Raw genomic sequence first — 25,744 nt, 5'->3', positions numbered from 1 at the left:
TTTAAGTCATGATATTCCTTTATTAGTGCCAGCTCCTTTAATTTTTGTCAGAGCTAAACAATTTAATATAAAAATGTCATTTTTGTTCATACAGTATATAAAAAAGTATAGTGGTTTGGTTAGTTTTACAATAATTTGCTTTTAGCCAGATGTCATATAAATCTATGAATGTAACAAATAAGAACAGTATAAATAAGTTTTGTAGTATTTACACTTACACAGAAACTACCCCAAATGATGCCCTAAGAAATTAACTTCAGAGTTAGAATGAAACTGATTCAACATTGAGACATTAATGCTCTGTAGTTTCATATTATTTCTACACTAGCTTTGGCTATAGTTCTGCACAGTTACTAGAAAGTGTGTTTCTGCATTTCACATCACAGTAGGAAGTCTTAGCAGTACAAAACAAACACTAGCTCAAAATATCTTTTTGAACCTAGTTTTTCTTGTTGTCTGGCTTCTTGCTTTTGGGAACCAGGAATACATTGCCGTCTCTGGTCTGCTGCAGAGAGTACTCACTAGGAGAGTAAGGGTTTCCATCCTCATCACGCAACATGCTGAAGACTTCAAGATACAAGGTGCTGAGCTGCCTCTTCAGCAGGTGGAGGTTTCTGTCATTTTCTCCCTTTTCTCTGAGTAGTTTTTCTCTTTCATCTTTTAAGTGGCCTAAGTCTTGCTCCAGTTCGACTATGTTCTCCAGTTTCCGTTTCCTACAGTTCTGAGCGGCAACTTTATTCTTCCCTCTCCTGCGTATATCTCGGATTAATGCAAGCTGAGCTTCACTGAATTGCTCCTTGGACATCATTTCATTGAAGTCATCAACGGGGAGGTTAATGATTTTTTCAACAGGGAAGGGGATATGGAGAGCTTTTGCCCTAAGCTCATCTCTTGTGAGATGAGCCTCCAAGCGGCTTGAATGTTTGTCTTTTGTGAATGGGACTTTTTGATGACCAGGGCTCACAGGCATTTCTTTTTTTGTTCTATTTTCACATTGGGCATCATGTGCAGGAGGACTGTGCCCTTGAGCTGGTGACAGAGGCTGCACTGTATCCCCAGAAGAATGTGTTGGTTGTGCTTTAGGACCATTCTGATTGACACTTCCAGGGGCACTATCTAGCTCTTCCATCTCAGAGTCACTGAACCCGGGCGGTGGGTCCCCGTAAATGGAAGACTCGGCAGAGTGCTCTGGGGATGCTCGGCTGGGACTAGTGTTCAAGGAGATGCCAGAGTCAGAGTCATTGAATTCTGCTGAGCTTTCGGGGTGCTTCTGGTTGAAAGCTTTACAAAGTGACAGGTCACAGCCATCAATAGGCCCGCCCAGGAGTTCAGAGAGTGACTGACTGACAGCAGCAGGGGAAGCCATGCTGCTACTGCCATTGGGCTCTGCTATGAAAGTAGAATAGAACTCATCACCAAAATCAGTGTTTAACGTGGAATTTGAATCTAAGGAGTTGAGCTGGCTGGCATCTTCTGTGGAGAGGATGCTGCCAAAAGAATCTTCAAAACCATGAAGAAAATGTGGACTGCAACTATCCACTTCTTTATCCAGAGAGGGGACAGATGAGTAAAAATGGTAATTGCTGTCAATTTCTGTCAGATTGGCTTCTGGGCTGGGAACAGTGGTAGTCTCAACCAGCGGCTTGTTTTCAATATTAAGACACTAGAAAAGAAGTTTATATTGTATGAATAGAGGCTAGGTGTTTTTTAGATTTCCAATGTGTTCTTTTCAGTAATTCCAGTACCTCTCATTTTCAATAGATAGACATGATTGTCAGAACTCTAAATTAGCTTTCAAACTTAGAATGAATCTATCCTGAAATATTCAGCCTGCTTAACTAAAAACTGTATGTGTCAAATGAGCCTGGGGAGTTCTCTTGAGTAATTTGAACACACCCCCAATTTCTCCCTGTAAGTAGGTGACATGTAAATAATAAATCACCAGGATAACTAATTTAAAAGGGCCACATAGCAAACAGCATGCTCACAGGGCTCGCTTACCTGTAACTCGGGAATGGAAAGAAGCTCCTGCCAAACTTGCTCCATGTCTTGCTGTATGCTGTTTAGATCAGTCATGGCTGTCTCCAGACAGCTGTCCAATGACTGAGCCTGATCTGGACTGGTGAAGATGGGGCTTTCAACGTGGCTGGAAATATCCAGAGCGAGCGATTGAAGCGTAGGTGAAGAAACCTAAGATTGACAGATGGACAAGGCATTTACACGTGTGAGAGCCAGGCATGCAGGGCACACAGCAGTGGGTCTACAGCTCTCTGATTACCCATTGTTTCTATAAAATGACATTTCTTCCTTCCCAAATGAGTCTACATTTACAAGTTATTAGGTTGTTACCCATGTATTTAATGGTAGACTTCAAAATGGATGGATAAACATAATCATCAGGACTTAATTTCTATCTATAACATCTAGCAGTGTGCTTCAAACAATAGATTAAGATATTTTCTTTCTTCTTTTTTTTTTTTTTTTGAGACAGTGTTTCTCTGTGTGGCTTTGGAGCCTGTCCTGGAATTCACTATGTAGACCAGGCTGGCCTGAAACTCAGAGATCCGCCTGCCTCTGCCTCCCGAGTGCTGGGCTTAGTATTGTATACAGGTCTTATTTTTAAACATTGCATAGATACCAGTATTATTCCCTTAAAAAAGTACTTCTTTGATCAAAGTTGTCCTTCTAAATTTTTTTCTTTTCTCATAATTGGGGACACATTAAAGGGACTAATACCAAGTAAGGGAGTTTTGCTGTAAAACATTTTTATACCTCATGGTCATCTACAAATGGGAATGTCTCTGCCAAAAGCTGCATGCAGTCTTCAAAGTACAAGGCATCTGGTTTGGGAATGTGGGCCACCTGGATCAAGAGGGAAAGGCACAAAAGAATTTATTAAATGTTCTACTGCTGAGCTCAAGAGTTGTGACTGGCATCGAGAATTGTTCCTTAAATAATGATACTTACAAACTAATGATATGTCAGAAATCAGTTTGTTGCATAAGTTCAAACCAGATCACTTGGATTCAAATCTTAGTCCCATCCTGATCCTCCCCCCCCCTTAATAAATAGTGCTGGGGAGTTGAACAGAGGGCCTTGTGCTAGGCAATAACCTCCCCTAATTTTCTGAGTGATCTGGGTAAATGATTTAACCCTTTTGAGCTTTAGTTGTCTGTTGAAACATTAACATGGTAATCATAGTACTTAACACAGTAAGTTAAATCAGCTCACACAATAGGGTGCTGCCTGCCACAACACTGGGAACAATGTACACCAGTTTACTACCATCAGCACTACTGCTGCAGTTTCTCCCAACAGGGTATTTCTAGAATTCTTCAAGTGCTTCCTGTGATCTGTGTCATGATCATCGCAAGGACCCCCAAGAAGAGCTCAGGTACCGAACTCATCAGCTTGGGAACTTGATCTAGTCACAGAAGACAGGTAAACAGCAGATGAAGAACTCAAATCCAGGGTTTAAGCTTTACTTAGATCTCAAGATGCTCCTTTTCTGAGAACTAAGTGTACCTGGGGATAGCTGGCAGAGCCACTGGTGTCTGTCTGGATGTGCTGGGCTGGCTGAATCGGAAGGAATTCTCCTGTCTCTTCATCCAGTTGTAGCTGAGCAAAAAAGGCCTTCTCCTGTTCCTTCTGGAGTTGCTCTTGTCTTTCCTTTTCAAGTTTTTTCTGTTTTTCCAGCTCATAGTCCTTCTGTCGCTGACTGAAGTCAAATACTTCTCGGCTTACCCCGAGGTCTATGTCTTGTCTCCAAAGAATGTCAATCAAATCCATGTCCTGTGTTTAAGAAAGAAAAGGAAGGAGAAACCATGGTTAAGATGGTCCACATGGGCTAATTCACTGTATGCCATCATCCTTGATGGGGGAGAATACAAACTCACTCTAAATGAGAGTATAATCTGGCAATCTAGAAGAGCACTGTTAATTCCAATCACTCAATCTATTCACTAAAAGCAACAGTTTCTACCTATAGCCAGCTATTCTAATCACAATTTGAATCATTAAAGGGGACCACCTACTACCTATAAAAGTATCAAGGGAGTATATGCTACGCACACCTCACCACTGACCTAGACCCTAACACCTAATATTTTTCCTAAAATACTCTCTAGAACAACCACTGTTCTAGAGAGACTGAAGACAACAAATTTAAGACATGGGGAATTCCTACAGAGACGCCAAGATTCCATTTTAATTATCATTATTATTCTGAGATAATGTCTCACTCTGTAGCCCAAGCAGTGTTCCACCCACAAAGCGCTGGGATAAAGGTATGTGTCACCATGCTTGCCACTGGAGCTATCTCTCCAGCCCTAAACCAGTTTCTCTGATATATAACTATAGTTTTTGGAACATCAACTTAGATGGAAAGTTGAAGTCCATTTCCTTTTAATATACCATGTATATTAAGAGTACCTGCTGTTCTTCCAGAGGACCCATGTTCTATGCCCAGCCTCTACATGGTGGCTCACAACTGTCTGTAACTCCAGGGGATCTGATGCCCTCCTGGCCTCTGTGGGCACCTGGATACATGCGATTTATGTGAGAACAAGCCAGGATTGATGCTGCTTAGTGTCAAAACAGATCGGCCACATTCAGAGTGATGGTCATATGCCTGAATGCAGGGATTCTGACCAGAATGCAGCAATGGTGAGTTTCTTATGACTAACATGTTTTGCTGTTTTAAGATTTTCACAAGTTTCAAACATAAAATGTCTGAAATTTTGATTTTTTTTTTTTCCTCTTAAGACAGAGTTTGGTATTGAGCCCAAGATGGCTTTGAACTTACAGCAATCTTCCTGCCCCAGCTTCCTAAAGTGTGTGCCACGATGACCTGGCTTCAGATATTGGGTACTGTCTGAAGCATTCAGAGTATAACCCTGGGAAAAGAGCACTATGCAGAACCCAAAGCACTGCTTGGGAGGCCCACAGCATGAGTGCTGTTTTCTGTAATGACCAAATAAGCACCGAGCATTTCCTGTAAGGAACCCTGTGACTGGCGCATGACTTACAACACAAAGACCCATCCCTGACCCACTGTTCTGTGAAGCCTGAACATCATCTGAGAGGAAATACTAGGGTAGCGCCCACCCGTAACAAGCGAGAACATGACAGCAGACAGCAGGGAAGGGAAGTGCCTAAGGAGAACCAAAACTGCCCGTTGCCCAAGTTCTGGAGAGCAGCTAGCGGCCTGATCCCCACCTTGTCGGCCACCCAGGAGGGAAAGCCACAGAAGCAGTCAGAGGAAGAAATCTACAGCGGGGAAGTTAGCAGCATTCCAACAGGTATTTCCTTAGACTGGAAAACGCCACCCAAGGGTAACACAAGTACAGGGCTGCACCTTGGGACATGTGGGCCAAATGCTCCTGCCACTTACTGTTTCAAGTTTTTGTTTGTTCCAAATTCTGCTACAGACGTAGCTCACACAAAAGACAGTAAGAAAATGTTGGACAATTCATGTTAAATCGCCATCTGGTCTAACAAAGTTATATTCAAAATGTGCAATAGTCACTTGCCATCTGGGTAATTATCACGTTTCATGGAATTCTTCAGCTGGACACCAGATACATGCCATTTTGAAATAAACATGTCTGTACATGGAAGGACGGAGACCTTAAACACTGGAGCCGTACTACATCTTGAGCCAATTTTAGTTCTTTGAACAAACATTTATTATGCTTAGATGATTTTAAAAGAGAAAAAAAAATAAGCAAAGATGCTATTTTCATTCTAAATAAAAGCTATTCAGTAAGCTGAGGCTTTGTTATATTGCTTAAAAAATTTAAATCGTATCTTAAGATTTTTGTTACATTTTATGGGGGGGGGGGGACATGTACCACAGAGCATGAATACTAGTCGGAGGACAGCTTAGAGGAGTGGTCTCTCACTCTACTATGTGAATCCCAAGGACTGAACTAAGGTCGTCAGGCTTGGGGGCAGCTGCCTTTACCCTGGATGACATCTCTCCAGTCCCACAAGTACAGTATCTTAATAAACTGCCAAAAATAATAAATTGTACCTGACATTTAGCCTAGAATGAAAATTGATGTTTGTTCTCAGTTTTCAAGTAAAGGTTGTTATTCCTTCTGTTTTCCCCCAACTTTGAGACAGGAGCTCACTATGAAGGCCTGGCTGACCTCAAACTCATCATCCTCTAGACTAACCCTCCCAAATGATGGGGCCTCAGGTGTATACACACATTCCCAAAGCCATGCGTTCTCTCATTCATCCAAATATGAGTTGCTAAAACTCCCAGAGTGAGAACTTGGTTATGTTGTCCTCTTATATACCTCATTATGATGTCCAGGTGAACATGTTATTCACCTAGACTGTAGATCTGGGTTAGCTTCCCCCCTGCCCATAGACAATACCCAGATGCTTTTGAATAAGATCAGACAGAAAACACGACTCATGTTCTACACAGTCTGAAAGGTATCCAGATGGGAGCTATCAGAAATTACAATAAATATTTACCCACTTAAATCTCCAAGGCTCCTGTGCCACACTGCATTATGTGGTAGACAAAACAATGCCAACTGTTTCTCAACAAAAATTCCAGCAGCGGCACAAGAGACCAAATATTCATAGCAGCTGGGTCCACACACAAGCATTTTTGGTAACAGTGGATTAATTTTCTAGTTCTTAATTGTGTTACTACTATGTAATAGGTGATTAAAATATATAGAATATTTAACAATACAGAATAGTATGGGGTCAAAGAGGGCCTTACCACTATCTAAAACAGGCACAAATATTGCTAAGTTTATGTCTGAAACCACGGCAACATTAGAAAAAAACTGGTTGAACAACTCATACATACTTGGCTGACTCCTAACCCGTTTTCCTACTACTGAAACCTTCCCTCAATATTCAACAGCTAGAGATTTTAGCCACATAAATATCCCCAAACTCACACCAAGAATGAGTCAACAAGGGTAAACTAGCTCAGGGATCTACCCTTCCCTAGGCTATGGAGCCCTCTCCCCTCTGGTGAGGCTAGAAAGTGGTCCCTTCCTCAGTCTGGCAGCTGACCATATGCAGACACTTTCACGGGTTGCTTCCTGTTCTCAAAAAGGTTCTTAGCAATGACTCACTCCATCTAAGACATATGATCTGGCCAGTTTACTGGAACTCTCATCCATTACCCTGTCCGTAACCTACAAGGCATGATGCAAGACAATGCAAAACTGGAAAGTGAAGGCACTTAGAACCCGGACTTTCTGAAGAGGCCTATTTGTAATGTGGTCAAAATGAAATCACAAAAGGCATGCTGTTCCTTTCCAGACAGTGGTAAGACCACCTGCTGTAGAACACACACAGCTCTGGCTTTTCCATGAGGAGTTCCACACTTGGCTCTCAAGAATTGCAGTCTGGTTGTGCTGGAGCAGACAGAGGACGGCTATAAAATACAAAGAACACCTCACCAATTTACATACTGTCTTTGTTTGAGGGCATACACCCCCTGTGTCAGCCCCATTTTCCTTCATGTGCTGCTGGAGACAACAAGAGCAAGCAGGATTTCTTAAAGTAATAGGCACTAATCGATAAAACACTGTCAAAAAGTGACAGTCACACCGGGGCACATGCCTTTGATCCCAGCACTTGGGAGGCAGAAGCAGGCGGTTCTCTGTGAGTTTGAGGCCAGCCTGGTCTATAAAGTGAATTCCAGGACAGTCTGGGCTACAGAGAAACCCTGTCTTGAAAAAGAAAAAGTGGTAGTTGTAATGGTGATGGTCAAGACCAGCAACCTTAGTGTCCAGTCTGATCTAAGTGGAGCATTAGTGTATGCACCCATTGGACACAGACACACACAGGTCACATCTAAGGTGCCAGGCACACAGAATGAACAAGCAGTCTGACTCCAGTTCTGAGACATGAGCAGCGTGTGGGGACTTCAGGCAGCACAGAAATGCACTGAAGCCACAGTGATACAACTGAGGCAGCAACTGTTGTCAACAGAGCAGTCGTGACCATGAACGCCCTGAACATAAACACGGGGTAAGGTAAGTCTGTGTTCCCAAGGCCCAACTCATGGGAGTATTTGAAAGCAACAGGTGTCAGGCATGGTCACACACACCTGTAATCGCAGTACTCAGGAGGCTGGAGCAAGGTCATGAGTTCAAGGTTAGCCTGAGCCAGAAACAAAAACCAAGAAAACAATTCAAGGCAATAACAACATACAAACGTCACTACAGCTGCCACCTTGTGTCCTTGGTCTCCCTGCTTGGCAGTGACAATGTTTTCTCTCATTCTCAACTGTGTGCATCTCCCAACCTCCCAAAACGAAGGTCCAATTCTCTAGCTCAAGGAAAATCTCATCCCCAGAGACTTCCTCATTTCCTTTGGACTTTTTGGTACATGTGACTCAAATCACATGGGAACCACTGTTTATGTCACACAGTCACAGAATGCCACCACTCAAAAGGCTGTTTGTCAGAATCACCTATAGCTCCTCTCCTCACATTTTGCAAAGGGGGTGAGGTAATTTGTCCAGGGGCAGAGGGCAAGGAATTTTTAAAACTACTTCGAATACTTCTCTAATTTTATCATTCCTATCAAGCTGTCAGAACAAAAAAGATGAACCTCTACTTCTCTATACCTTTTCAATGAACTTCATGGTTTTGCCTTATTTATTTATTTATTTATTTATTTATTTATTTTTTCAAGACAGGGTTTCTCTAGCTGTCCTGGAACTCACTCAGTAGACCAGGATAGCCTGGAAGGCAGGGATCCATCTTTCTCTGCCCCCAGAGTGCTGGGATTAAAGGCATGAGTCACCACGCCCGGCACAGTTTTGTGCATTCAGAAAGAAACTTTTCCTGTATTTTTGTGTGTGGATGTGTGTGCCAATATATGTGAGTGGAGGCCAGAGCAGGGTGTCCTCCTCTTATCACTCAGACCTCCTACTTTGAGAGGCAGGGTCCCTCCCTGAACCTGGAGTTCATGTTTTTTTGGGTCAGGCTAGCAGCCAGCAAGCTTTGGGAATCCTTCCTCAAGACACTGGGGTTTTAGGCAAGCACAAGACCACGCCAGTTTGTTATGAATGCTTGACTCCAAACTCAGGTCCTTGTAGTTGCGCAGCAATCACTTTTAACCACTGAGCCATCTCTGCAGCCCCAGCCTCACTGTTTACAGGAGTGCTTCCCCTATGAGGAAGGAGCCCTGACATAGCCATCTTCATTTAATGAGCACATTGATGCTTGACTCCAGCCATGAACTTCTGATTCTGAGGGTGAAGGAAGGGGGATGTATTCTCCACATGCACCTGGGTAACTTGATAGTCATACCAAAGCAGACAAAAAATGTAGGAGGAGGGGCTGGATAGATGGCTCAGTGGTTAAGAGCATTGGCTGCTCTTTCCAGGTTCAATTCTTAGCACCCACATGGCAGCTCACAACTGTCTATAAATATAGTTCCAGAGGATCTTCTACCTTCACACCAATACACGTAAAATAAATTCAAATAAATTATTTAAAAGAGAAACCCCCCAAACTATTATGCATTCCTCTGAAAACAGACTATTGCCAGATGTATTAGCACACACTTTGTCATCCCGCACTCAAGGATGCAGAGGCAGACAGAAGTATTGCTGCTGTAAACTGGAGGCTAGCCTGGGCTGAGGTCCAAACTAAACAGGACAACATCAAAACCAAAACAAATAAATAGCTGTGAAGCTAAATGAACAGCCGGTGAAATTCTGTTATCAGAAGCCAGACTGACATGTGACCAGATAGGGCCTTCAAGGGTCTTCTTGCTCTTTCCCATCTGAACAGCACATGACCTTTCCAAGGCTACACCATTGCTGAACCCAGAAGAAGCCTCCCAGCCCTCGGTCCCTGCCCCTCCCTATATACGTGACCTTGACCAAACTGCCTGCAACTAGTACGTACCCAGAAAGGCCCAAATCAGGCGATGCAGGCCCTGTACTCACTAAAAGCAATATAAAGCTGCCTGCTGGTTCCACAGCTTCAAGACTGGAATCATGCAACAGTCCTAGCCTTTCTTGGGCACTGGCCCTGACATTCATGTGCTCGAAGGCTGCAAAACATCCACTTGCCTCTTATTTCATGTCATTCTTGGACCTCTGTGTGTAGAGGCCAAGAGAAAGAAAATGCAAGGAAGAGAAAGTGCCCAAGACAATACACATGGGCTGTGCCTGCAGCTCGAGCTGCCCATCTCCACACCTGAGGGCTCTGACCAGCAACATCAAGTCCTGCTTGGGAAATTAGAAAACATTCTTTCCCCTCTCACGCCTTGAAAAGTAAAACTCTAATTTGCCCTTAGATTTGTTCAATGCAGCTGTAGATGGCCTCTTCAAGCCAGTTTTGTAAACAACACCATAAAAGCAGGCCTAAACTGCTAAGTGATGACAACTCTATCTGAGCAGAGTCAAATCCTTTGTCTTTTCCCTTAAAGACTAAAGCTATAGATCTGGTTTAAAAATCTATGGCTTTTAGTCAGGGATGGTGGTGACCCTGACTCAAAGCCTTTAACCCCAGCATTCAAGAGGCAAAGGCAGGCAGATTTCTGAGTTCAAGGCTAGCGTGGTCTGCAAAGCGAATTTCAGGATAGCCAGGACTTCTCAGAGAAACCCTGTCTCAAAAAGAAACAAAACTTCTCTGGCTTTGTGACTTAAGAAGTTAGAACAGGAAAACTAGTATAGAGTTTTCCAAAGTGGGTGACCAAAGTGTGGGAATATGAACATTACTGTTGCCCCTCATGCAAGTGTTACTACACTGCCTAAGAATGACACACATGGTGGATACCTATTGAACACATCAGTCTTTCACTGGGGGGCGGGGGCATGTGGCATTCCTTACCACCCCCTCCCCTCCCCCTCCCCAAAGGCTGTGGTAAGGAATGTGCTGTGGATTCATTTCCATTTTCTGTTTCTAACAGGAAGAGACTGAAGCTCCAGTCTGCTGTGTCCCCTGAGTCAGGTGACCAGGTTCCAGGCCTACCTGGGACTGGGTACCACTGATTTATAGAGACCTTCATTCAGCCTTTGTTTCTGGACCTATATAAGGACTGAAGATGCCTAAAATGCATGCTTCTAAGTGTTTCTGCTTTTATGATACCCAAAATACAACTGGAAAGTTAATTTTTAATGTCAAAATATACATTAATTTTAAGTACTCACTGGATGTGCTAAAGCAACTCTAAGAGAAATATAATGTAATATGTAATGGTACTGTTTGCAGCTTAGACACAATTAACAAAAACAACACAATAAATTTAATTTGAACCATGTATTTAATCCAATTTGCTCAATTATTATTTTAACATGTAACAAAAATTACTGTGATAATAGAAGTGACAAACACACTCAAGCACATGACAATAAATCTTACCCAACAAGACAGCATGAAATGTAGTCTTACCAAAACAACAAAGGCATGCCTACAAGACCCGAGCCCACTCCTGAGCTGCCTAAGGCATATACAGCAACATGGTTTTTACTCTACTCTTTGTAAGCATCAAGTTCATTAAAATGAAAACTCCTGCTCTTAGTTTCATACCACATCCCCAGCCTGCAAAGCGGCTAGCGACTGCACAGTGGGCAGCACAGCCCTATGGCAGCATCCACTAAGGGTCCTTGCTCTATCTAAGCAGATGCTTTGAGTGGCTACCATCTTGCGGACATTCCCTTCCAAATACTCCAGGTGTCCCTTAGCAATTATCTCAAAGAGCAGGTGTGAATCTGAATCACAAAGAGGGCTCTTAATGACTAACTTGATGGTATCTTATGCTTTGTTCCAAATAAAGATATAAATTAACCCTGAGCTTGGAAATTACATTTCAACTACTTTCTGATGGGTACATTTGAAAACACATAATGGTACTCACTATTGTTGCTGATTGCTATGGGAGCAATTTGGGTCTCTTAAAAAGGATTAATAGGGGAGAGAGACCAAGGGTTAAGAGCACTCACTGCTCTTCCAGATAAGTTAGGTTCTGCTCCAGAACCCACATGGCGGCTCACATCTGTCTGTAACTTCATTCCCAGGGAACTTGATGCTCTTTTCTGGACTCTGAAGACATCAGGCATGTATGTGGTACACATACATATAAATGTATATGTACTCTCTCTCTCTCTACACACACACATATATATATATATTTAAAGGAATATTAAAGTATGTAAGTTTTACTTAAAATTAATGTAGACATCCTTCCCTTAATGTTAATATTTTTAATTAATTAAGCTCACTATATAACTATGTGTGACACAGGTCACATTGAGCTTTGAAAATAGAAGGTTACTCCAGATGGTGATGGTGCACGCCTTTAGTCCCAGCACTGGGGAGGCAGTGGCAGGCAGATCTCTGTGAGTTTGAAGCCAGCATGGTCTACAGAGCTAGTTCCAGGACAGGTTCCAAAGCTACAGAGAAACCCTGTCTCAATGCCCCCCTCCAAAAAAAAAAAAAAGAAAAAAAGAAAAAAAAATGGAAGGTTACAATTGTGGATAGTCTAAGTCCAGATAAAGTAGGCATTACATTGCAACAATAACAGCCACCACTGACCACATACTCTCTATGTGCTCAAAACAAGTGTTCCAAAACTTGTACAGCCTCGTCTGGGTGCACAGCAATCCACCAAGCGGGCAGTATGTCATCGTCATTCTGGAGTAAGGAAATGGAAGCACAAAGAGCTTTAGTACTTTTGCCAGCAAACATCGAACACAGTGACAGTGAGATCCAAAGCCAGCAAGTGCGGGAAGTGAATTATCTATCACCCACTCTAGAACTCCCCAGCCCCCTTCCTTCTTTGGGGAGGCTGCTTGGAGAATGGACAGCACACCATAGCTTGGAACAACTGAGCAGCTTTGCTATGTAGGTGACAGTGCCCACACACTTCACCCTCACAGTGGGCTCTCACACAACAGAAAGCCAAGTAACACCAGTCTTCATAGAATGATCTTTTATAGGAAACGTATCTTTAAAATGTAAGGGAAAGGCTAGGGTGTGGCAGCGACACTATTAATAATCTGTCTCCTGAAGCAAATGTCAGTGACTGTGAAAGCAGCTACTTTTTAGGCTTCTGGGTCTAGCCAATGCACAAAAAATAGAAGGTGAGGCCATAACTTGTTTATGGCAACACAGTGGCAAATGTAAATGCCTTTCAGCTGTGCCATCCCTCTTTCAGGATCCCAGGCGGCTTTCCTTTTCTCCACTGCGCTGCTGCCTTTAAAGGCCAAAGTTATTTTGGAAGTGATATTACAAAACAATACTTTAAAGCCTCCAAAGGAGGGGTGGGGGTGAGGAGAGGACAAGGAGATGGGTTTGCTCTGTTTGCATTTGGATTTAGCCTTCCTCCAAACTCGCTGCTGCTCCCCAAACTTCTCCATCCAGTTGTTTGGACAGGACTCTAGGTTCCTACACCAGGATCCCCAAGTAAGAAATTCTGTGCAAGTGAAGAGACAGGCCTGGAAGGCATCCTAAGTGATGGTTTATTAACCCATTTAATGTTAAGGGATCCAGCAACAGGTTGGAGGGTCCCCAGGGACAGTCGGGCAGTATGTGGCCTTTGTTGGGCTGAAGTACATTAAAGGCCTGTCCACGGGCTGGCTTTAGTGTCAGTAGACTTAGTTTCCAACCAGGCTCCACGTAATAAAGCCTGACAGTGCATAAGGAAGATGGAGGAAAAGAGGACATTTATGGTGAAGAATACAACAGAGCAAGGACCTCTCTGAGCTCTGCTGCAGCTGCAAATGGAGGCGGGACTTGGTTTTCAAGTGGCCAATGGAAACCTCACACCACTACACAACCAAATGCTCCAGAGAAAGACAAATAGGACAACCATAGCTACCGCCTGTTGATTATCTGCATGCCAGAGCCTGTACTGAGTTATTTTCCTGGTACAGCATCACATCACAGACACAATGACCCACAATAAAAGCCACAATGAAACCCACCATAAGTCTCTCTGCAAGGCCTTTCTCTAGGCCTCAGTGTACTGAAAGAAAGCTTCTTCCGTCCAGGGTGTACAAGGATAGTACCCAACAACAGTAGTTTGTTAAAGCACACAGCACCAGGGCTAGGGAGAGCCCAGGACACTGCAGCTGCCATAATGCCACACCTGCTTGTTTGGAGGCCCTTCTGCCAAGCGGCACAAGAAGTCAGGAGTTTGTGCCTTTCTCATTTTCCTGAGTGAATACTAATAAACAGTGTGACTGGAAACCGAGGAAAGGACTGCTACAGACGACTAGACAACGCACTGACCTCAGAAGGGCCAAAAGAGGCACTCCATGCCATGTCAGAGAAGAGCAGAATGTACTCCGTTAGACAAGGAGCAGGTCAGGGGTTCCCCAACCTCCCATCACTGGACTGCGCATACGGAAAGATGAGTTTCTACCAGAACATGCAAGCATGGGCCCCTTGCACAACAAGTTCAGATTGTGACCTAGGAAGAAAACTACCCACTTCCTCACTTCAAAAAGGTTATTTATTTATTTTTGGCCAGGCAGTGGTATGGCACATGCCTTTAATTCCAGCACTCAGGAGACAAAGTCAGGCAGATCTCTTGAGTTCAAGGCCAGCCTGGTCTACAAAGCGAGTTCCCAAACAGCCAGGACCGTCACACAGAGAAATCCTGTGTTGGGGGAATGGGGGCATTTGGGGGTGTGTGTGAGAGCAAGGGTAGGAGTTGAGAAAAGGTCTCATGGAGCTCAGCCTGAAGTCACACATGCTGTGTAGTGCAGCCTAGCCCTGAATTCTGTCTTCCTGCTTCCATCTCCCGCATACTGGAAATGCAGGCATGTGCCACCGTAGCTCTGGTTCTAAATGTTCTTAAACTAAAAAAAAAAAAAAAAGTGCAATATAGCATTTACAATTTCAGTCTTCAGTACATGGGCTGGCAAATGGACCAAGCCATTAGAAGAATATTCATATCTACTGTACAGTATGGGCCTCTCATTGTCTCCCAGCCTCCAACCTGCCCATCTTCTGACTCACCACAAAAGCACCCTTGACCACTGCCAACTCAGGTTCCTCTGTCTTTGCTAACACCTCCCAAGGCTGCCAGGGCTCTGTGATCCCTGCAGTGTAGCCACACAGGAGAGTTGGAGGCCCACAACCCCACCCACCCCCACCCCACCTGGTTAGATGCTCAAGTCCAGTTCTCGCTTGCTCTGTCCCCCAGCTTTACTAAGGGGTTCTAAGCTGAAAACATGGAATCTACAGGCTAGGAAATCTAAAAACCAGTGAAAAAGCTACCACCTAAGCACCCCAGGCAGAAGGGGTGTTTTCTCATACGTTGTCAAGGCCTCATGGTTTGTACTGTGTACCAAGCTCCTAGATGGCAGAGACTCCCTCCTCATGTTTACTGAGCAACTACTAAACAAATGCCAACCATCGTAAGAATGTATACCCCAGCGGAAGAGACACCATTAATGAAATCACACTAATCACCATATAAAACACACCCTATAATTCAGCAGTACAAAGGGGCAAAGGGTTAGAGTAATTAGAAAGAACAATTTCAGAAACTCTTGTCCTTGAAGAACAGTTGCTGCACTGTCTTGAGAGATTATAGCAACTCTTCATGCCGTACAAGTCCGGATGTAGGCCTCGCGCATATTTGTGCAATGAGTGAGTACAACATTGTTTAGTCTCAGAATCCAATATTTTCATTGTAAACCATGAGGTCTGAGGTTACAGTTCAATTTACCAAAGCAACAAAGCACACTTTTCATATCATCTGTGATGAAATGCCCGTCACAGGAAAAATATTTAACTTCATTCCTATAGCAATACTTGAACATTACTGAGTACAAGAAGTATTGTATCTTAATATTAGCATACACCCTTTCATCACCCACTTTTCAAGATAAAAACAATTATCTTTTGGGAGGTGTAAGGTATACTGCTAGCAATTGAGTCTCAAGCCTTGTGCATTCGAGGTAAGTATTCTACTATTCCCACACTAGATTTTCCAGCCTTAACACTGGCTTTTTAAAGAGAACAAATGTGACAGTATCTTGAAATGCCCACTAAAAGGATTCTGTGATCTGGATGCTGGGCACATGCTGCAGACCTAGAATCTCAGAGGCTGATGGCTTAGTGAGCTTAAGACCATTCTAGACTTCACAGAGCACTCAAGCCTAACTTTCCACATGGCAAGTCTGTTCAAAAAGCAAAAGCCAGGCAGTTGCAATCCAGGGGCGCAATGAAAATAAATTAATCCAATCTATAATCCTGACTAGGTGTATTTTATTCAAGGACACCAGCTATTTCCCTGGTGAAAATGGGTGAGCTTGCACCAACAGACTAACTTTTTTATAAAGCACTAAGCTATCCACTTGGCATCACTACTACCACAGCATCGCCATTAATTTGGTATCTCAACCTATTCAGCCATTCACATCTTTCGTCACTCTAACCTCTCTATTCAGACTTCTGGTGAAAAGAGCATGAGGAAAAACTAACAAGGAATGTTCCTAACTCTTTCTCTTTATATACTAAACAAGTCTTTTTAGGACTGTCTCCTTGCAGCTGTAGACCCCTGTACCAGTGTTCTTGGTGGGAAAGGATCAGGGCCAGTCACTCTTCTTGAGTCAGGAAAATGTACCTGGTCTCTGGAGCTATCTACAGTCTCTCTCTTTGCCTCTGTTCTATGAGAATAAAAGGCAGATGCAGTTCACTCTCTGAGATGGTAGGTTTCCCAACAAACAAGACAGAAAATATCCATCAATGTTCTGCAGTCAGGAGTCTTCTAAGTACAGGAGGCAGAGGATGGGGCCTGCTAGTAGCTGCTGTACCACAGGTCTGTTCTCCACACAGAAGCTGGGTACAGGAGCACACACTGCCCCTTTGGCGGGACTCTTTTGTAAAGAGGCCTCAATCTCTGGCAGCTAACAAAGGAAAACACTTTCTCCTTTAGAGAAGGACAGAATGAAAAAGGAGTGAAGGGTTAAGCCAGGAGCCAGAAAGCAGGGATCAGGGACATGCAAATTCCCTGTTGTCACATGCATGCAGTGTGATCCTGGAAAGCAGTTTACCTACTCCAAATAGCCTTTGTCAACTATAACGGGGTATCTACATAGACATATTATTATTGTCATATGACATGTGTCTGTGGACACGTGCATGGTGCACGCTTGGAGGGCAGCTTTGTGCAGGTTCTCTCCCTCCATCTTTACATGGGTTCTAGAGACTGAACTCATGATGTCAGGCTCACACAGAAAGTGCTTTACTCCCCCAGTGAGCCATCTTGCCAGCTTCTATGTAGACTTATGTTAAGAGCAAGTGCCAGAACATGTCTAAGGTCTGGTACTAGTAAGATTTCAACAAATAGAGTTTAATCTCCTCCACCCCAGAAAGTGCCAGAGCTGCAATGTAGCTGCTCATCCATATCCAGGGGTTTCATACTGAAGATTCAAGCAGCCCTCAACTGAAAGGGTTCTTTACATTGTCTGCATTTACATTTCATTCGGCAGTGTCAGGGAGTTAGAAAGGATGTGTTTAGAGTATACCTATTTTACGAGGAGGATCTGAACATCTGAAGAGTTCTAGAACTACACACCCTGAGACACTGAGGGACACCAGAGACTAGCTATCTTCACAGGGAGGGTGTGAGTTGGTAACAGAAATCCAAGAGTGTCTCCCCTCTCCATTTTTGTCTTTTGCAGTGTACACACTGGCATTTTACAGCCATGGCCTTATCATCTGAACTTTGAACAAAGCACACAAGACACAGACCCCTTGAGCTCTGGACTTCCTGCGGGTGGGGACAGAAGAACCCCAGCCATTATGACCCATGTCTCGAGATAAAGGGGTGTACTAGTCAAGGTCAATGAGAAGAGTACTAAAGTTGCCTCCCCCAACATTCCAGGGAGTGGCCCCTGGATTCGCCAGAGCCAACTGCTTTAAACCAGGTAGAGATTTTCTAGTGACACGTGAGACTGTCCCTAGAGAAGGCCTGCTCTCAGCCTGGGAACCACCGGGTACACTGAGCTGGTGCAGGTCCCCCTCCCCCCGCCCCCAGCAAGCAGCAACTGGAAGGCAGACCATTACAAGGCTATCTTTTCATGTATATTTCACTGTTTCATTGGGAATTGCCAGCAGCAAAAACAAAACCCTCAAAACTTGGCAGTTTTTCCTACTGCACATAAAATGGCATGTTTATTTTGGGTGGTTTTCCTTACCAAGATTTCATGGTTTAACAACAAAATGCCATGATTCTCCAACACTCTGGATTCGTGGAAACAAGATTCCATGGCTTGCCAGGCGAGGTGAGCTCACACCTGTAAAGCCAGCCTGGGGAAGCTGAAGTAGGAGGATCATACTGAGTTTAAGGCCAACGTGGGCTAGTGTGAGATCCTGTCTGGAAAAAAAAATAAATAAATAAAACAAAAAACAAAACGAATGCCTGGCCCCAGTACAGCAAAACAAACCAACAGAGTCTAAATTCCTGGTCACCCTTAAGAACCGCAGCAGCAGCAATGGCAGCAGCACAATGTCCCTTGCAGCCACCGCTCTGCTAGTTTCAGCTCCCAGCAAGCACCAACCACAACCACTTCCCCTCCAACCTAATACCTTGGGCTGGGCAGAGGTTAGGTTCTGAACAATGTGCAATACTATAAATTCCCGCTAAAACAGCAGAACGACCGTCAGATTTGACAAAGGAAAATTCCAATGCCCCCTTTCAGTGAGCCAGTCACCTAAGACACAATCAATACAGCTCCAACATCATGTCCTTCCCAACAAATATGGGAGGTACTAACTCACTCCAAATGTCAAGTCTTCTAAGAACAAATATAAAAAAAATAAGGTACCATTTTTCAAAACCTCAAAGCAGTAGGAGTCAAACTTTTACCAGCTCCCCAATCAGGTGACTAAATATATCCCAACAAGCAGCTACTGGAATGGCTGGGGTGGAGCCCAACCAGCTCTGCCTGGCAGCACTGAGCAAAAGAAACAGTGAGGGCAGAGGTGTGCAAAGAGCGTACAGGCCAGCCACAGAGGGCACACCCGATAGGCTCACATCCCACCCCTCCCGCACCCACAAGCAGGGTCACACTCCAGCTCCAAATGTGTGAATCAGAAATTGGCTCGGCAATGTAAGTGTCACTGTGGCCAGGGTTACACAGCTGCCTGTAGCAGTTAGGCACAATCCAAAAGGGACCTGTTACAAGTTGGCTTGGAGATTCCAGAGTTTTCTTTGGAGAAAGAAAACAAAGCACAGGAATGAAAAGTGCGCAGGGATCCACGTTCAACACCCACCCCAGCATGAGCATCCCATTCTCCTCCTGTGTCTGGAGACACGGTTCTACTGCCAGACTGTCCTCCAACTGCCAGCAATCGTCCCTAGGACGCTGGAATTGCAGGAATGACCCACCACACTTCCTGACTCTGCCTTTTAAAATTATGTGTCTGTGTGGGGATACCAGTGGGTGCTAATGCATGCAGGTGCCAGGGAGATTAGAGCCTCAGGCCCTCTGGAGCTAGAGTTACAGGCAGTTTTAAGCCTCCTGGGAACTGAATTTGGATCCTCTTCAGGAGCAGCAAGCACTCTTTAATTCTTGAGCCATCTTTCTAGCCCCCTTACAGCCTTTTTAACATGCCATTCCTCAATCATCTCACTGCAGGTTATCCACACTCCTGGCTGGTTCTTTTGGAAAATACAAGGTCATCATCTAAATCTTCATGGGGTATTGAAGAACTCAAGCTATATTTACTGCATTTTAAATATTCTCCAGGTAACTTGAAACAGGCTATGATCAAACACAAGAGCTTTTCACAACTAAGGCATCCTAACCAGCTCTCCTAAATCACTGCACACAGGGATGCTTCTAATTTGCACCAGGCACTGAGTTAGGTGTCTAAGATCCTAGTTCTCCATCCTCGCTACAACTGGAACCCAATGGGATGCCTTAAAACACAGCACTAATACCTAAAGCCACCCCTCTCCTACCCAGAGATCGGCTGAACGAAGAATACAGCCTGGGTACCAATAGCTGAAATGCTGGAAGTGAGTTTAACAAACAACAAAGTTTGTGTTAAAAGTAGAAATAACTCAATACTCCACAATCTGAAATGTGATATGCCCACCCACACAATGGAATAGTATTCAGAAATAAAAAGGAATGATGACACGGGATGTATGTTATAACAAGGTCAGTCTTCAGAGCACCCTGCCAAGCTAGTCACAGAGTGTTTCATTTCTATAAAATGTCTAGCGTAGACAAATCCAGAAGGAAAAACAAATAGCTGAGTGGTTAGCACAGACTTGGGGAACTGGAGGAAAATAAGAAGGAGGTGGCTACTGATGGGCCTGGGGCTTCTTTTAGGAGTGATAAAATTAACTATAGTGATGCTTACAGAGCTATAAACACACTGAACTACTGAATGGGCTTTAAATGGGCGAACACTGTGGAGGGTGGATTATTTTTCACTTACACAGATCCTTCAGGAGGCAGCTGTTGCTGGACTGTAACCATGTGAGCATGAGCCAGTCATCAAACAGGCCTGGATAAGATGAGCTAGGTGCTCAGAGATCTGCTTAGGCCCTGGATTTGTCTTCACACTGCAATAGCCCAGGGAAAATATGCTTACACTCTAGTACAGGACTTTCACAGCCAGGAGGTGGAGTTTGGGCCTAGCATGTGCAAGGACCTGGGGTCTGATCCCCAACACCTCAACCATCTAGCCTCAGAACAAAGAATTCGAACACAAGGCTTTGTGACATCAGTGTTACTGTTAGAAAGATGTTAGATGAACATTGTACTGCTTCCTGCCAATCAATTTATTTAATTTTTATAACTTATTTAACTTTGTTTTATGTGCATTGGCAAGAAAGTGCCAGATCCCCTAGAACTGAAGTAATAGACAGTTGTGAGCTGCCAAGTAGGAGCTGGGAATTGAAATGGGGTACTCCGAAGAGCAGCTTGTGCTCTTAACTACTGAGCCATTTCTCCAGCCCCTCAAAATTCTTAATATTATCACAGCAAGGCATATAAAGAGAAGCCCAATTTAGGATTTTGTTTAAGGTTTTGGACTCCAGTTTAGGATTTTGTTTTAGTTTTACTTGTTTTTCCATAAACATAAGCCCATTTTTTGTTTTCCTGTCTATAAAACATACCATTGCCAACCGTTGGTTTGGTGCCTTGAAGTCCTTTTCACTAAATGTTGTTGGCACTTAAAGCAATGAAATTTCAATACCTTCTGAAATTCCCATCATTAAAACAGAAACTCTGAATGTCACAAGGACCACGGTCCCTTAACTGCCATGGATGGAGTAAAGCAGGATAACCACTGACTACCTCTTGCAAGTCGCCTCCACCCCTGTATTCGGCACATCTTGAAGTGGGTGACCTAATCAAGTATCTGGACTCACATCCAAGAAATTCAGGTAAATCATCCACAAAACCCTGAAGGTCCTGAAGCACATTTAATTTAGACAAATCATACAATAATTCCTAACAAGATTTTACAATAAAGACTAGGAAATAGAGCAGTTACTAATCTCCAAATGTACTAGTTCCAAAGCTACAGGTACACCAAATAGGCTTGAGCTCTTGATGCTGGTTTCAATGGATAGGTGCCAAGACAGGGTATCAGTGTTCAGTTTGAGCTAACAGGTTTCTGCTAGATGTTTTCAACTCGCTGACCCCTAATCCCAAACCTGGTTTCCATCAAACTAGTTTAACCCTATTGGTCACACTATACAACACACCCTACTTACTAAATGTAGTTTTGATCACCACCTCAAAACCAACACAGGAGAGTGTAGCAAAAACAAGGCAAATAAAGGCTCACTAAAAAGGGCAGCCAAAAGATTTAATTAAGAAGGGAAGATGGTCATTGGAAAATGTGAAGCAGACTCTCAGACATTGCTTTAAAAATGATAATTACAGGAAAAAAAAATCCTGCCTCTCCAAATGAAGCCACCTAGGCCTGCTTCTGTGTCTTCCTGGACAGGACCACAGGCACCACCCCATTGCTGGTTTCCTTGAACTCGCTGTCTTGAAAGGATCCGATCCCTCTCAATGGTTATTAACTTCCTTGGTTAGAGGGGAAGGTGCACATACTACCTCTTCCAGCCTCTCCTCCTTGGTTTGATTTTGTTGTTGTGTGTAGTCTACCCACTTGAAGCCTTGTGGCCCTGCTTCAAGTTCCCTTTGGTCCAATTTGGAAGTGAAGATTCAGAGCCCTAGGAGCCAGGCCAAGTTTGAATTCTATCTTCACCATGAAGAAGTTGGAGGAGTTGTCTTGGTCTCTTTTCTAACCTGAAAACTGAAGATAAAACGTGTTCCCCATGGGAGTACTGAGAAATTATACATTTGAGGAAATTACCGTATTGCCTGGCTTACAGAGGAGTATCCACTTACTTACCTACTAACTGGTTAGTATCTAAGTTCCAAATTCTTCCTACATCCTCAAGCTAATCCTAGTTCTAAGAAAAACTAAGAAGTATGGATTTATGAAACCCTTTTAAATCTGCTCAATCACAATGAAGGAAACATCCAGAAATAAGCAGAGCTACTTAAGTGCTCCTTTCTCCTGCAGCTTTGCTGAGCATAGCTCATCCTAAATAAAATAAACATTAAGAACCTTTCAACTCTCCCAGGTAATCCTAAAAAATAGGGTTGTTCCCCCCAGCATTGTTTTTAAGGACCCAAGTTAATACAATTGCAATCTCAAAATGCCCCTAGTTATTTTAATTATTTATTTTTTAAAAATTTATGTGCATTGTGTTTTTGCCTGCATGTATGTTCGCATGAGGGTGTTGGATACCCTACAACTGGAGTTGTGACAATTGTGAGCTAGGTGGGTGCTAGGAATTGAATCTGGGTCCTCTGGAAGAGCAGCTAGTGCTGTTAACCACTAGGCCATTTCTCCAGCCCCAGCCCTAGTTATTTTTTAAGGCAAAAGACTGATGTAGTCGTGTTTATCAATCCACATTCAGTTTCTGTAACATCTCAGAGATGTTCCACATATCTAAAAAGTTAAGTTGGTCTTGCTTAACGTTCATTGTGGAGAAAAGGCCTGTCCACTTTCTGTGTGTCCGACTTTTAAAAATAAGCTCATCTGTCTCATTTTTAATATCAACTTCATCTGTCTTCATTTAATATCAACTTCATCTCTTGTCTTCAAAAGTATTTTATTTTTCTAAGACACCACTGAACAGAGTAATGGATGGTTCCCCTCCCCCACCAGATGAAGAATCATTGAGCAGTTAAAACCATACCCTCCTAGACAACACAACCATTTGCTCAAACCTGTACCTCACATTTCTTCTGGACTACCAATGATTTTAAGATGAATTGTAATTTTTAATTCTTTTTTTCAAGTTGATGTCTGGAAAAAGAAAACTTTCACATGGAGAAGAAATCGGCACATCTGTCATTTTTGTACATGAAATGTTATGCTACATGCTACAAAGAAAAGGAAAGAAAACTTTAAAATCAAAGTTCATTTGCATCGTGTATCCTGTAGCCAGACAAGCATTCCTTTTGATTACTAATGAAGAACAGAAGATCAGAAAGTACAGTTTACTTATTCATCCTAATGAAAACCAGGCTACAACCCCAATCATTTCTGGGGGAAAGTTCAGGGGAGGGAGTAGAATTAATGCATTGTCAGTAACTAAAAGCTTACATCAGGACCTTCCGGGTCAGCGATTTAACATTTAAATTAACTTACTGTTTACCAAGTTACACATTCCCTCGAGCTAAATGTTTTCTTTTTCTAAAAATCTAAGTACAACACAATTTTTGGCAACATAAGCACTTACTTCTTTAAAAGTGCCTAAAGTATGACCAGAAACTGGTTTTCACTTACATAACAATCTTCAAAACTTATCAACAAAGAGTTATGAAACGCAAGGGTCCCATCTTTTCTGTTTTCGTAAAAGTTCGAAATATACTAAGAAATCGAGGAGGCAAAAAAAAAAAAAATAAAAATCACAAACAGCAAAGGAAAATGTACTAAAGACACATGGGAGGGGTAATAGCTAAACACAAAACTTCATCGTCAATATAAGAAGCAACAAATTCTAATCTACAACTCTTACCCTTGACAGCAAGGAACAGAATATCCTGCCTTACACATTTTGGGACTGCAATTCTGTAATGCTAAATCCAAAGACAAAGCCGCCCAGGGGGAAAATAACAATTGCGCAACAGATCAACAGCTCCAACTTGTCCCTTGGCCCCAGAGGTTTGCACGCTATAAAGCAGGAAAGGGCCAACCGAGGGCTTCTATGACTGCCAACCGGCCGTTGTCACCCACCCGGAGGCCACTGCCATGCACACACGCAGCGTGGGGGCCCGGGACTCACGGTGCCCAGAACACATAGCTCCGCGTGCGGCCGCCTAGGACCTCTGAGCCCGCCCAGGTCCTCAAGTCCTAGCCTGACGAGAGGCCAAGCCCAGATTCCCCGGGCGAGGGAGCGCGCGCGCGGAGCCCTGCCCGCCGGCCGCCCGTCGGGGCGCCTGAGCACGAGGGCCACCCGGTGACTTTCTCTTCCGCCCCCAGAGGGCTGGGCTTTTCTAGATCTAGCCGGACTGGCATGATCCCACAGACGACGACGAGCTCTCGGGCTGACAAAGTCATAGACGGCTAAGGCGGCTAGGCTCCTGTGCCGGAGGTCGCAGCCAGGGCAGTGCAGTAGCCGAGACCTCAGCTCCCCCGAGCACGGCCCCGTGACTAGGCACATTTTTACCGGCACCGAACTGGAAAACTACGCAGGCCCGGAAAGGGCCGGGCTGTGCCGGCGAAGAGAGCCAGCGTCCACCCCCTCCCGCCGCCTCTGAGCATCCGACCCAGCTAGGTGATGTTGTTGCCCTCTGGCCCCACGAAGCCCGAGCTTCCTCCACACCCCAACCCCAGCGCCCCTGGGGACTTCAGGTTTGGTCCCTACTCTCGTTGCTGCCCCAACATCCCCGGTGCTTTCCAGGCCCGGCCCGGCAGCTCCCAGGAGCGGCTGACACAGTCCAGGTTCAGACTGTCCCTCCCTCCCGGAGCCACTGTCCCCTCGAGCTCCTGCCTGCTTCCTGGCACAGCCGAGAGGCCCGAGGGCCGGGGCAGCACCTGCTGGGACTGTAGTCCTGGCGGCGGCAACTCCAAGTCCATCATGCTGAGGACAGATGCTGCACTAAGGATCCCCGACGGCGTCGCTACGTTGGCTGCTGAGGTGCGGCAGTGGCAGTGACCCGACGGAGCTGCCGGGATCCAGCAGATAGCCAGCTCGCTTGAGTGTCCGGCCAGTCTCAGTCTGCTCCGCCCCCCGCCCCCTGGGGGCGGAACAAGAACCTGGGGAAGGGACAGGAACTTAAGGGCGTAGTGAGGGTTTGAGCTAGAAGCAAGGGCTAGAGTCGGGGCGAGGGCCTGGGGGCGGGGCGAGAGCCTAGGGGCGGGGCAAAAGCCTGGAGTCGTGCAAGGGCCCTGGGCAGGGAAAGGGTCCGAGGACCTGGCAAAGGGCGGAGCAAGGGTAAAGAGACAAGCTGGGGCCCGAGGGGCGGGGCGAGGACCAGAGGGCTTGCCCTAGTACGGGACAAGGGTAAAAGGGACAAGGCAGGGATCAGAGGGGAGGGTCAAGGGCCAGAGGGCTTCCGGCCAGAGTTCCCGAGTTCCCCTTGGCCCCCCGCTGATGACCATCCTCTAGCTGTCCGGGCGTGGTCTGGTGGGCTGTGGTCCCACGGGGGCGGAGTGCAGGCGAGAGGCCCTTGGTTCCCCAATCCTCCATAGGACAGCTCTCCCTGGCTAGAGATTAGCAGCTGTTTTGA

At 44.6% G+C, this 25,744-nt stretch overlaps 1 protein-coding gene across 3 annotated transcripts; it reads right to left on the bottom strand.

Annotated features, from left to right (window-relative positions):
• Positions 1–25,311, bottom strand: Nfe2l2 (NFE2 like bZIP transcription factor 2). 3 transcript variants are annotated; one of them, XM_051184434.1, is made up of 5 exons: positions 25,050–25,311; positions 3,526–3,792; positions 2,773–2,862; positions 2,002–2,190; positions 1–1,663 (listed from the first exon to the last, which is right to left on the bottom strand). In XM_051184434.1, exons 1-5 carry the CDS (start codon positions 25,092–25,094, stop codon positions 440–442), a joined length of 1,815 nt encoding a protein of 604 aa, XP_051040391.1. In that variant the 5' UTR covers positions 25,095–25,311; the 3' UTR covers positions 1–439. The 3 variants fall into 3 exon arrangements, with proteins under 3 accessions (XP_051040391.1, XP_051040392.1, XP_051040394.1); XM_051184435.1 differs by lacking the exon at positions 25,050–25,311 and adding an exon at positions 24,031–24,192; XM_051184437.1 differs by lacking the exon at positions 25,050–25,311 and adding an exon at positions 20,415–20,438.
• Positions 25,312–25,744: the final 433 nt, after the last annotated feature.

This window comes from Phodopus roborovskii, unplaced genomic scaffold, assembly GCF_943737965.1.
Source record: "Phodopus roborovskii unplaced genomic scaffold, PHOROB, whole genome shotgun sequence".
In the NCBI taxonomy this organism is placed as follows: domain Eukaryota; kingdom Metazoa; phylum Chordata; class Mammalia; order Rodentia; family Cricetidae; genus Phodopus; species Phodopus roborovskii.
Note: the sequence above shows the minus strand (reverse complement) of the source record. Positions and strands in the feature narration are given on the sequence as shown.

What these genes read in the sequence shown, in the direction of transcription:
- Nfe2l2 (XM_051184434.1), bottom strand. Translation starts at nt 25,094, where the DNA reads ATGATGGACTTGGAGTTGCCGCCGCCAGGACTACAGTCCCAGCAG. An exon ending in GCTCTGCCAGCTATCCCCAG is followed by an intron (nt 2,863 to 3,525) that starts GTACACTTAGTT and finishes CTCTTGATCCAG; the next exon opens with GTGGCCCACATTCCCAAACC. An exon ending in CATTTGTAGATGACCATGAG is followed by an intron (nt 2,191 to 2,772) that starts GTATAAAAATGT and finishes TGTCAATCTTAG; the next exon opens with GTTTCTTCACCTACGCTTCA.